At 42.4% G+C, this 13,062-nt stretch overlaps 1 protein-coding gene across 1 annotated transcript in view; it reads right to left on the bottom strand.

Moving 5' to 3' along the window:
• Positions 1-9,007, bottom strand: part of LOC109953169 (olfactory receptor 10J5-like) — a 21,216-nt gene extending 12,209 nt beyond the window's left edge. Inside the window, exons 1-2 of the mRNA XM_020588585.1 lie at positions 8,053-9,007; positions 179-712 (exon numbers count right to left, since the gene is read on the bottom strand). Of these exons, the coding sequence (XP_020444241.1) occupies positions 179-712; positions 8,053-8,949 (1,431 nt within the window). The 5' untranslated portion in view covers positions 8,950-9,007. The remainder of the gene's footprint in view (positions 1-178; positions 713-8,052) is intronic.
• Positions 9,008-13,062: the final 4,055 nt, after the last annotated feature.

Below are 13,062 nucleotides of genomic sequence, written 5' to 3'. Positions count from 1 at the left end.
ATCTTTAGGCTCTATCTATTTCATTGCAGGAGGAGAGTCTCTGTTCTCTGATCTCTGTTCTCTGTTCCCTAACTACAAGATTATCTGTTTAGATGCTACTCTATTTAGAATAATTGTAATATTAAATGATCCTTTAAATTGTAATGGTTTGTCTGAATTAATTTAGTTGGTATCTCACTCTTGCCACGACAGCCACACTCAGGGAATGCTGCAGTGGGACCAACTGGGGCTGGAGTTGCAGGGCTGACGAAGAGCTGGCAGGCAGAACAGAGGTCACATCAGCCCATTCAGGAACTGGGCACAGGGTGGTGTTGTCTGCCCACTCGGGGTCTGGAGATTTGGTGGTGTTGTTGGCATTGTCAAACCACTCAGCTGCTGGGAGAAGGGTGGCATTGTCGTTGACCCACTCAGGAGCTGGAACAGAGGGGGAGGCTGGAGCATCTTTGTCGGTGCACTGAGAAGTGGAGACCTTGGTGGGGACACTCTTGTCAGCACACCAGGTGACCAATACCTTATAGGGGACATTTGTTTTACCAGGCCAATGGGCAAGAACAGAGCCGGTGTCGGCATGCCGGCTGACCCATTCGGGGTCAAGAACATGAACCGAGTGTGAGGCGATGTCAGCGTGCTGGCCAACCCACTCAGAAACAGGAACAGAGTCTGACACGGTGTTGGTGCACCAGCCGACCCATCGTTGGCACACCTTGGACCCCTGGTGTCAATGGGGATGTCATTATGACCAGGTCGGGAACATGCAGAGGCGGCTGCAGCTGTACGTCTGGCTGAGAAGGAGACTGCTGCAGATGAGGGACAGGCTCAAACGGAAGCTGCAACTAGAGGTCAGGCTCAGGCAAAGGCTGTTGTGATGGGTGCCAGGGAGCTGGCTGTGGCAGGTGCTGCTGGGACAGTGGCTGCTGTTGGGATGGAGGCTGCTCGGGCTGCTGCAGCTGGAGGTCAGGCTGAGAACCAGCCAGCGGGGAACCAGGCTGTGGATGAAGAGCAGGAACGGAGATGGGAGAAACCATCTGGGCCTTCAGTTGCCTATGGATGTTTTGGATTTACTAAAAATTATTAATGTCTGGGTTACATAGGCCTGTATATTGGCCTGGTCACACTCATAACACACTGATTACAATCAAGTGTGTAAAGGGTCCAAATAAAGTAATTGTTTGGAAAAAAAATTGTCTGTGTACAATGACAGGCATCAGAGAGTCTCAGGAGAGGTCATTAAAGGTTGTGCAAGACAGACTCAAGACTCAAAGTGTTTATTGTCATGTGCACAGTAAGGAAGCATGTTTCTCTGTACAATGAAATTCTTACTTTGCTGTCCACAATGAATGCCAAACAACAAAAAGTGAAATATATGGTAGATAAATAGTAGCACAAAATCTAAAGGCACTTAAAAACAGCAAGTGAAAAAAAATAATAAGAATATAATAAAGAAAGAATGTATGCTACATTGGAGCTGTATATGCAATAGGTGGCAGTAAATGTGCAATTATGCATGTGCAGTTGTGCATGTGCAAACTTAGAATGTAAACAGTACAGGTGGAACTGTATGAACTAATTCCTGATTGTATACTCCTGTCAGCTGTTTAGGAGTGTGATGGCAGTTGGAAAGAAAGAGTTTTTCAGTCTGGAAGTCCTGCATTTCCTGTACTTCTGGCCTGGGAATAGAGGTGTGAATAGTCGATGCTGGGGATGGGTGGGGTCTTTAAGGATGAAGGCAGCTGTCCTGTGGACTCTGCGGCAGTAGATGCTCTGCAGAGAGGGTAGTGGAGTCCTGGTGATCTTCTCAGCAGTCTTTACCACTCTCCGCACGCACTTGTGGTCAATAGCAGTAGTGCTGCCATACCAGACAGTGATGCAGCTGGGGGGTGACCCTAGAGTATGGTGTAGTGGATAAAAGAAACAGAATATAGTAACAGTTAATGTATAACATGTAATCTGGAGTAAAACACAATAGAATGGGTGAGTATGAGTTAAAGGGCTTGTGTAACAGCAGCAAAAGGCATTGACCTTTTGTGTGCTGCTCTCTGGGAGAGGTTAGAAGTCTTCTGCTTAGTCAGGATGTTTTCAAAAAGAGAAGTGAATCTAAGGGTTAACGCAATTGGGGAAACAATGACAGGAAGTGAGAGCTGGGAATAAAGTTAGCAACGGAGTTGGTCAGGTAGAGTGTGTATGTTAGGGGAAAGACAGACGAAAAGCAAGAACCCGGCCAGGAGGGGACCGACCCGACTCTGAGTTCACCGGCTATACTCACCTGTCTGAGCTTGTCTTCATTTCCTCCATCTGCCCTGCATTGCCACATCCAGCTCCCCATCTGTGGACCCCTCGAGCTCTACCTCCTCTGGCGAACATTTCCAGCATATTGACTATCTCCATAACTTGTTTTCTCAGTGCAATAAAGTTTGTGATCAGTGTCGCACCTGCCATCTGGGTCCAGCCTGTTCGCTGACTCGCTTCCTCGAGTGCTCACCATAACACAGGTGGTCATAATGTTATACCTGATCAGTGTATATTGATTATTAATCTGTTCATTATTGAAAAGTGAAAAGCTAAACTCTCCATTTTCTGTCTTCATATCTCTAGTTGTATACCATGACTTTGTGATTCCACACTGCCTCTGAACAGTAAGTAAAAATAAAATATGACTTTGTGATGGCTAAAGTAATGCATTTGTTTAAAGTGTTGAATGCCTTCCCAGCATAGTAAACTTTTTCAACAGGAATTACATAGGCCTTCATCAATTTATTTAAATAAATTATCATTTTAATTACTCCACTGTAACAAAATTGACATGAGCTTCTAGTATATCTGTGAAGAAATATAACTCTTTCTTTCTCTCTTCCCACTTCTTCTGGCCTACTCCCTCCTGTCTCTGAGTCTAGTCTGCCAGTGTGCTGAAACCGTGGTCATACAACAGCAAGTTCACATATGATAGCGAGTTCACATACTGTATATGAATGAAGACTTGGTAAATGCACACTTAGTGAAATCATTAGCAAATTATTTTCATGACACCTGCAATTTTGACATTATTTAGACCACAGCTGGAAATGCAGTGTTAATCAGGATTGTGGTGATTGTTTTATCTGTGTAAATGAAGACTTTGAATCAGAATCTGCTTTATTGGCCAGGTGTGTAGGACACATGAGGAATTTGACTCTGGTACATCGGCTGTCAATGTGCATGTACATATCCCCATGCAAGGGGTAAGTAAACAGTAAACCAACATAAGGCTGTGTAATATAACAAAATAAGCAGTATTAGCAGCAACAAACAGTGCAAATAAGCAGTATAGACAGGCAGTAAACAATGCAGACAGACAAAGGAATGCTCTCTGTGAAACGAGATAAATGGGAATATAAATAGAGACCTGTATATACACACAGTCTAGATGCATTTTATGGATCTATATGTACAAGGTATAGTTACAGGTATTGCACTGAGGATTACTGAACAGTCATACCATTGTGGGTTAAGTGTTCATCAGAGTGATGGCCTGGGGGAAGAAACTGCCCCTGTGCCTGGTTGTTTTGGTGCACAGTGACCTGTAACGCTGTCCAGAGGGGAGGAGTTTGAACATATTGTGTCCCAGATGTGAGGGGTCTGCAGTGATCCTCTCTGCCCTCCTGCCTGAAGTCCACTGTCATCTCCACTGTTTTGAGCGTGTTCAGCTCCAGGTTGTTGCGGCTAAACCACAGGACCAGCTGCTCAACCTCCCATTTATAGACTGACTCGTCGCCGTCTCGGATGAAACCAATGACCGTTGTATCATCAGCAAACTTTAGGAGCTTGACAGAGCTTGCTTTGAGATGCAATTGTTGGTGTAGAGTAAAAACAGCAGAGGGGAGAGCACACATCCCTGGGGGGGTGCCTGTGCTTATTGTCTGGGTGCTGGATATGGTTTTCCCCAGCCTCACCTACTGCTTCCTGTCTGTCAGAAAGCTATTAATCCACTGACATGTGAGGGCAGGCACAGTGAGCAGGGTCAGTTTGGAGTGGAGGATGTTTGGGATGATGGTGTTGAATGCCAGCCTGAAACTTGTGCATAGGTCCCTGGGGAGTCGAGGTGTTGCAGGATGTAATGCAGCGCCATGTTCGCTGCATCATCCACTGACCTGTTTGCCCGGTAGGCAAACTGCAGGGGGTATAGCAGGGGGTCTATGATGTCCTTCAGGTGGGCCAACACCAGTCTTTCAAAGGACTTCATAACTACAGATGTCAGGGTGACAGATCTGTGGTCGTTCAATCCACTAATGGGGGTTTTCTTGAGGACTGGGATGATGGTGGAGCATTTGAAGCAGAAGGGGATTTCACACAGCTCCAGTGACATGTTGACGATGAGTGTGAAGATGGGGGGGATCAGCACACACTTTCAGGCAGGAGGGGGCCTGGTGCCTTTCTGATCCTTTGTTGTTTAAAGAGGCCATGCACATCCTTTTCACAGATCGTTAGACATGGGGGCTGGAGGGAAGGGTGGTGATGGTCATTTTGTCTTACAAACTACAGATGTCAGGGTGACAGATCTGTGGTCGTTCAATCCACTAATGGGGGTTTTCTTGAGGACTGGGATGATGGTGGAGCATTTGAAGCAGAAGGGGATTTCACACAGCTCCAGTGACATGTTGACGATGAGTGTGAAGATGGGGGGGATCAGCACACACTTTCAGGCAGGAGGGGGCCTGGTGCCTTTCTGATCCTTTGTTGTTTAAAGAGGCCATGCACATCCTTTTCACAGATCGTTAGACATGGGGGCTGGAGGGAAGGGTGGTGATGGTCATTTTGTCTTACAAGTGCCCTGCTGTCCGATGCCTCTCTTGTCCCTATGTTTAACAGGAATTCTATCTTTCTTGTCCCACTCTTTGTTTTTTTTGGAATTTTGGACAGCTTGATGAATTTTGAAACACTTTGATGAACCTATTTCTTGGAATACATTTATTGGTGCCCTTGTTTATGGACAATCAGGTTAGTGGTACCTGATCTGCTTATCTTTATTGATCTGAGAGTCTCTGTGCTCTCCTGCTCTATCTGTCCTGTCTTTTGATAAATCCAATTGGCAGTAGACACTGTCTAATTCTATATTTTTGCTAACTGGTCATAAATTTGGAAATATTGTATTTGAAAAAAATATTGATTAGTAATAGAATATTGTTTAAGCAGAATTTTGCTGTTATCTTAAATAAAAACACACAAGAGTAAGGAGGACCTGGATTATTTGGAGTGGAGGTTGCATGTCTGCAGACACAGCATTGCTGGGCCTGACTGATCGACACCCAGTGGAATCCTGCAAAGCCAGAAGCATCATCTCACCAGACACCTGACTACCAGAATTGTGTTGCTGATTTTGAATACAAGACTTTACACAAATGTATATAAGGGGTTTAGGGAATGCACATTGCTTCTAACATTGAAAATACAACCATTATAAGATTTGGTTGCTGGTTGTTCTGCTAGTAAGTCCAAACATTTAAGGATAAGGATAAATAGTTTGGTTGTGATGTAGAAGAAAAAACATTTCAAAATTGTTTTCTGTGGAGTAAAATCTTTCTGGCAGAATTGAAACAACTGTTTTACAAAGCCAACTGTTTGTTGTATATATGATTTTGTGTGATTCATAATTTAGGTGTGATTGTAATTAAATCTACAATAAACAACTGTAGACAAATGGTAATATTTTTGATCTTTGAACATAATGGCACTGAAGGGTAAAAAGTCAGAAGCTGTGAATCTCTGCTGGTAGCAGAAAGTCCTCAGAGCTGTACAGAGGTAAATGTGCCTACAGAGTCTACAGTTGAAGATATACAGTACAACAGGGTTGTCAACATAAAGTTTCACCTATACCAAAGGTATGGTATGCTGACATGGTAAAAAGAGTATGTCACATGATGGACTGAAACCAGTCCTGCGTGTTCTTGATGAAGAATGGTCAAAGACAAATCTGTCTTTTAAGATATTTATTACAATCAATATTTCAGAAAAATATTCAAGGAAAGCAATTTACAGAGCTCTGGGTTCCGTCTCTCTGAATCCCTACCAAACAACAGCAAAACCGTTCCAACTGCCTTCAGAGCAGGGGAACGCCTAGACTCCTGAACCCAGTCCAATTATACAGTTTTTCAAATATGCAAATGATGGTAGATCTGACGTCCTCCGCGTTGTCCTTCATCCTCGCTCCTTGGTTGGTTGGTTGACCTCGTTCTGACCCCTCATTTGATGATCTTGTCACCAGGCAGTTTTCCATCTGTAAAATTCTAAGAACACATCCTGACCTTTGAATGCCCTAAGCTCAGACAGTTTTTTAGACAAGGCCCTCACTTCACTCACTTCCCGTCTACACCTGTCACTATGAGCGTTGCTAAGCCCTGGTTCCTGTTGTGGTTTCCTGGAGATTGCTTTTCAGATACTGCTCTTGGCTGCTGCAAGTCTTTTACACTCTTTAAGACAAATAAAATGGTTAACACACAAGTAGATTATAAGGCATATGATACTAAAATAATCCTGTAAATATATTTACTAATGCAGATTACAATATTGATTATAGAAGGCCAAGCATTTCATATATTTTTAGTAAATGTCAACAATAAGACCTTTTACTCACTTACACCTCTGGCTGCAGACAGCCCTGTCATCTCGTTCTGTCTGCGCACACTTCCTGTTGTGAGTTTCACTCTGCACCCTCTCACAAAGCCGTACATGTGCACAAGTCAGGTTTTTCCAAAGGTCAGATTAAACAATTATTTGAACAGTTTTGCAAATACATAACATAGCACTATATCATTTTGCTACACACAATGATAAAGCGGGCCCTTCTTGTGGCTACCAGGTAAACCATACCAAACCAAGTGATGTGTCTCAGGTTTCCTATGCAGACATGATGAAAACTGGACACCATAGTAAATGTAAACAGCAATTATGCAAAAAAAAAACGTAAAAGATATGAAAAAGAAGTTTACAGTATGAATAACTGAAGAGTTGCTGAATAGTTAAGTTATTAGCTGAAGGTATGCTGAACTTAAGTTGTGAAAGTTGTGCCCATTCATTTGAATGGGGCAAAATTTGTTGAAAAAAGATGAATATTGTAAAAACTATAAATGTTAAAAAAAGAAAAATACAAACAGGAATGTTCTTGAAGAGCTGAACATTTTGATACCTGGATGGCTTTTGTAGCTGAAAGTATGCTGAACTTATTAAGATGTCACTAGTTTCCCAATGGTCCCCACAAAGTAGGTAAAACAAGTAGGTGTGTGTATGAGAGAGAGTGGGTTCAAAGACAGGTAACGATGCTCACTGATACCAGGCTATAATGACTCAGTTGTTAGGGGACACTGTTGGCCTTCAAAGGACTGAAACCACACCGACGTGGGATAAATATCTCTGACTCAACGCTAGTCGGGCAGAAATGATCAAGCCTCTTGCATGAGAGGTGAAATGTCTTCGACCTAAAAACCTAGTCCAGTTGATTTTTTTCTAAGTTTTTTCAACTTACTATGACCTGGATGACTGAGTATCTGCATGGACAACATTATATAAAATAAATGAAATGAACATATGCTAAAAGTATATATAGTTAATGCCCAGTTTCTATTCTTGTTAGTCAGCCAGAAAACCAGCACAGAGGCAAATTTATTGCTCATGAAAGTTTTTAAAATACATTATTACATAGAGCATATGACATGGTGATACATGGAACCAGAGGAGATCATATCCAGTGGAAATATACTTTTCAGTAAATTAAAATTAAAATATTAGTATTTGAGAAATGTTTTAGTCTGATGTGAGTTGGACTGTGCATATAAAACACAACCATCATTAATAATTAATGTGTTGCGGTGTGGTTTAGTTTAAGGCTGCATCTATTCTCTTCACATGGATTTGGATTTGTTGAAACCAAATGTGAACAAACACAATATTTGTACAAACAAACTAGAGTAACAATGTCCTAGAAGCACATAATGTGAAAAACAGAATTAAGGGTCCTGTGCTTTTTGGTCCTTTGAATTACACAGGATGCAGGGTTTTTCCTACATTTAGAAATCCAGAAATCACTGTTCTGATCTGTGGCAGGTTCAGGCCATAAACCAGAGGGTTAATGATGGGAGGAATGATCAAAAACTCCAAAGATAAAACAACAGAAAATGTATTTACTTCATCAACTTTATACCAACTCAGTGAAAACTCACAGAACAGAGAGATGCAATAGTTCCCAAAGGTCACTATGTGGGGCAGGCAGGTCTGTAAGGCCTTTCCTCTGAATTCAGATGAACTTCTCCTGCAGACAAGCAGAATGCGCAGGTAGGTGTACAGGACAAAGGACAGGGGGATAAAGACTGATGCCACAGCAACAAATTGACTTGCTATGTTGATCACAGTTGTATCCACACAGGAGAAACTGATTATAGACCAGCAGTTGCAAAAAACCCTCTGCAGTTTGTTTCCACACAAAGGCAAAGTGGTGGCCAAATAAAAAAAGCTGCCTAAAATACACACAGGGTGCAGCACAGCAAGGAACAAAAGCAGCAGCACCATCCTAAATTTTATTTTACTGTGATAGTGTAAAGGCTGGCAAATAGCAACATACCTGTCATAGGCCATGACTGTGAGGAGAGACACCTCATGTGCTACATAAGTGTTAGTAATGTACATCTCAGTGAAACAGAGCGGACGGGAGATGAAATGAGTGTCGGACAGAAGGTCCATCAGGAACCTGGGGAAGAAGCCGGTCGAGCCATACAGAGAGTTTAAACACAGAGAGCAGATGAAAATATACATGGCTTGATGCAGAGAGTTCTCCAGGCAGACTGAGAGAACAATGACAAGATTAGCAGAGATTATAGTCATGTAGATCAACAGAGAGAGACTGAAGAAAAGATATCTGAGGGGCCCATAGTCTGCAAACACAGTGAACTGAAAATAGGAGGGAGTCAGGCTGTTGTTGCTCTTCATGTCTGCACAGCAGCACAGCTCATTCACTAGTAGGACCAAAACATTCAGAATAGTTAATGCAAGTCATATAACTAAATGTTAAGAACCTACAGCAATGATATAAAATATATCACAGGCACTAAATTATACAACCCAGCATCACATTTCTCAAGTCAAATAATCAGCACCAAACAGTGTCTGAGCACAGATAATAAAGAATGTAATGTGGTTATAAAGTGTGACAGCTGACATTCAGCTCCCAGCTCCTACACGTCCATGTTCACAACTGATGGAGCCACAGTTCTTCACTGAGAGCTCTCCCAGTATAACCCAAACTGAGGCAGCTGCTGGACTCTCATCCTGTTTTGTTGTTACACTGAGAGCAGCCACAAACACATTCCAGAAGTCCAGCCCTTCACTGATTCATTCTGTTGTCTTTCATGTATTTCCTCTCCTTGTAGTCATAACAATACAAGAGACAAACCAAGCTCATAGGATCACAGGTTCAAGGCTGATGGATGCAGGACAGCCCTGTCATCTTGTTCTGCCTGCGCACACTTCCTGTTGTTGTGAGTTTCACTCTGCACCCTCTCACAAAGCCATACATGTGCACAAGTCAGGTTTTTCCAAAGGTCAAACAGATTAAACAATTATTTGAACAGTTTTGCAAATACATAACATAGCACTATATCATTTTGCTACACACAATGATAAAGCGCTCATTGGGTGAAGTGCACAGCTGAGGCGCGTTCCACTGTTCACTTTCCTTTCCTACTTAAACCCCTGGTAGATGTTCCTTCATCGCCAGAACTTTATATGTTATCGAGATATGCCCTTCTTGTGGCTACCAGGTAAACCATACCAAAGATTTCAACACTGACAGTTTCCTGTGCATTTGATTTCTTTATTTTTTCGGTACAGTGTTTACACGCTAAGATTCAGTGCTGACAGTGTCTGTGTGTTTGAATTTTTTTGCTATGTTGGTGCAGCCACTCATGTGGCACTCTTCCTAGCTGTGATCACCTCTGGCGATGTCCCCGCTGTGGATTACCTGGCGGCGAGTTTCCCCACCGCAGATTACCTGGCAATCACTGTACTCTGTCTCCTATGTCTGCCATTGTGACTCTGCCTACCACAATGGTCACCTGCTCTTCCTGGTCTGGTCTGGTTGTGCAGCTGTCTTCCTGAAGCCTCTTCCTTTCCATGCTGAATCAAACAAATGACAAACCCCATGAGCAAAGGCCGAATCTGTATACACATTAGCACGCTTGCCTTCAGCAAGCTCACATGCATGAGTCAGAGCTTCCAGCTCTGCCAGCTGTGCGGAGCAGGGCTGGGCACACTGTTGACTACACACCACCTGCATCTTGCCATCTTTCTCCTCTACCACAGCAAATCCTGCTTTGAGAGCCTCTCCCTCTCTAAAGCATGATCCATCCACAAACAACGTCATATCCACAGCCTCCAGAGGTAATTTGGCATATCTTTCTGCCTCAGCCACACAATCATGTGGCTCTCCCTCAAAAGGCAGTGGAATGAAATCAGCTGGATTTTTCACTTTACACACACGCAGTGTCACATCTGGATAGAGTTACTTCTCTCAATCAAGTTTACCAGTTTGTGATGAGACAAAATCTCCACAGGATAGCCCATCGTCAGGGCTGACGCTTTCTCATACATCAAATGCGCCGTAGCCAAGTGATGATAACATGGTGGCAATCCCAGCTCAACTGGAGTTAAAGCCACTGAATAATATGCTATAGGCTGCGCATGTGAACCCACTCCTGTCTTTTGGGTCAGCACTGTCATCACAGCGTCAGAAGGAGAGGTGATCCGAGCCACGGAAAACATTTTAGAGGAGCTGAAAGGTTCTGAGAAGGTGATGGAAGTTTTGAATGAAATACACACTGGCTTGGTGGTGGACTCTGTTAAAAATTGTTAATCTTCAAGAAGCAGAGCAGTTTTGGGAGGGCATGGATTAATAACCCCTGTTGTTGCTGCTGCTATCTGTGTGCTATCTGTGTGATTTATTTTCATTTATCCATTATCTATTATTCTTTAAAAAAACATGTAACTGCTTTTTAAAAACTTGTGTTAAATAAAGCTGTTGTTGTTATCTGTATACTACTTTTCATTTATCCATTCTGTATTATTCTTAAGTGTTTCTTTAAAAACAATGAAAGAAACCATGACTGTGTGTGTGTCATGTTTTTCATATATGATTGGTTTGTTCAATAAATAAATAAAATTAAAAAAAAAAAAGCTTCATGAATGAAAACACAGGACTACAAGATTAGGGGTTCAGAGAAGAGTGTTATGCTTTGTGGTAAACATGCCTGCTAAACTGGAGACTTTATTGAAGAAAATTTACTATAATCCCACTCACCCTGGCAGTTTTGCAGGGCTTGCGGGTTTACATAGAGCAGCAGAACAAGAGATTGGCAAGAAAAAAAGCGTGGATCGTATCAAACAGTTTTTAGCAAAACAGGATGCTTACACCTTACATACAGTGCCTTGCGAAAGTATTCGGCCCCCTTGAACTTTGCGACCTTTTGCCACATTTCAGGCTTCAAACATAAAGATATAAAACTGTAATTTTTTTGTGAAGAATCAACAAGTGGGACACAATCGTGAAGTGGAACGAAATTTATTGGATATTTCAAACTTTTTTAACAAATAAAAAACTGAAAAATTGGGCGTGCAAAATTATTCAGCCCCTTTACTTTCAGTGCAGCAAACTCTCTAAAGAAGTTCAGTGAGGATCTCTGAATGATCCAATGTTGACCTAAATAACTAATGATGATAAATAGAATCCACCTGTGTGTAATCAAGTCTCCGTATAAATGCACCTGCACTGTGATAGTCTCAGAGGTCCGTTTAAAGCGCAGAGAGCATCATGAAGAACAAAGAACACACCAGGCAGGTCCGAGATACTGTTGTGGAGAAGTTTAACGCCGGATTTGGATACAAAAAGATTTCCCAAGCTTTAAACATCCCAAGGAGCACTGGGCAAGCGATAATATTGAAATGGAAGGAGTATCAGACCACTGCAAATCCACCAAGACCTGGCCGTCCCTCTAAACTTTCAGCGCATACAAGGAGAAGACTGATCAGAGATGCAGCCAAGAGGCCCATGATCACTCTGGATGAACTGCAGAGATCTACAGCGGAGGTGGGAGACTCTGTCCATAGGACAACAATCAGTCATATACTGCACAAATCTGGCCTTTATGGAAGAGTGGCAAGAAGAAAGCCATTTCTTAAAGATATCCATAAAAAGTGTCGTTTAAAGTTTGCCACAAGCCACCTGGGAGACACACCAAACATGTGGAAGAAGGTGCTCTGGTCAGATGAAACCAAAATCGAACTTTTTGGCAACAATGCAAAACGTTATGTTTGGCGTAAAAGCAACACAGCTCATCACCCTGAACACACCATCCCCACTGTCAAACATGGTGGTGGCAGCATCATGGTTTGGGCCTGCTTTTCTTCAGCAGGGACAGGGAAGATGGTTAAAATTGATGGGAAGATGGATGGAGCCAAATACAGGACCATTCTGGAAGGAAACCTGATGGAGTCTGCAAAAGACCTGAGACTGGGACGGAGATTTGTCTTCCAACAAGACAATGATCCAAAACATAAAGCAAAATCTACAATGGAATGGTTCACAAATAAACATATCCAGGTGTTAGAATGGCCAAGTCAAAGTCCAGACCTGAATCCAATCAAGAATCTGTGGAAAGAACTGAAAACTGCTGTTCACAAACGCTCTCCATCCAACCTCACTGAGCTCAAGCTGTTTTGCAAGGAGGAATGGGCAAAAATTTCAGTCTCTCGATGTGCAAAACTGATAGACATACCCCAAGCGACTTACAGCTGTAATCGCAGCAAAAGGTGGCGCTACAAAGTATTAACTTAAGGGGGCTGAATAATTTTGCACGCCCAATTTTTCAGTTTTTTATTTGTTAAAAAAGTTTGAAATATCCAATAAATTTCATTCCACTTCATGATTGTGTCCCACTTGTTGATTCTTCACAAAAAATTACAGTTTTATATCTTTATGTTTGAAGCCTGAAATGTGGCAAAAGGTCACAAAGTTCAAGGGGGCCGAATACTTCCGCAAGGCACTGTATA

This window comes from Monopterus albus, unplaced genomic scaffold (assembly GCF_001952655.1).
Source record: "Monopterus albus unplaced genomic scaffold, M_albus_1.0 scaffold562.1, whole genome shotgun sequence".
Classification (NCBI taxonomy): Eukaryota; Metazoa; Chordata; class Actinopteri; order Synbranchiformes; family Synbranchidae; genus Monopterus; species Monopterus albus.
This window is presented reverse-complemented; position numbering and strand designations above follow the sequence as displayed.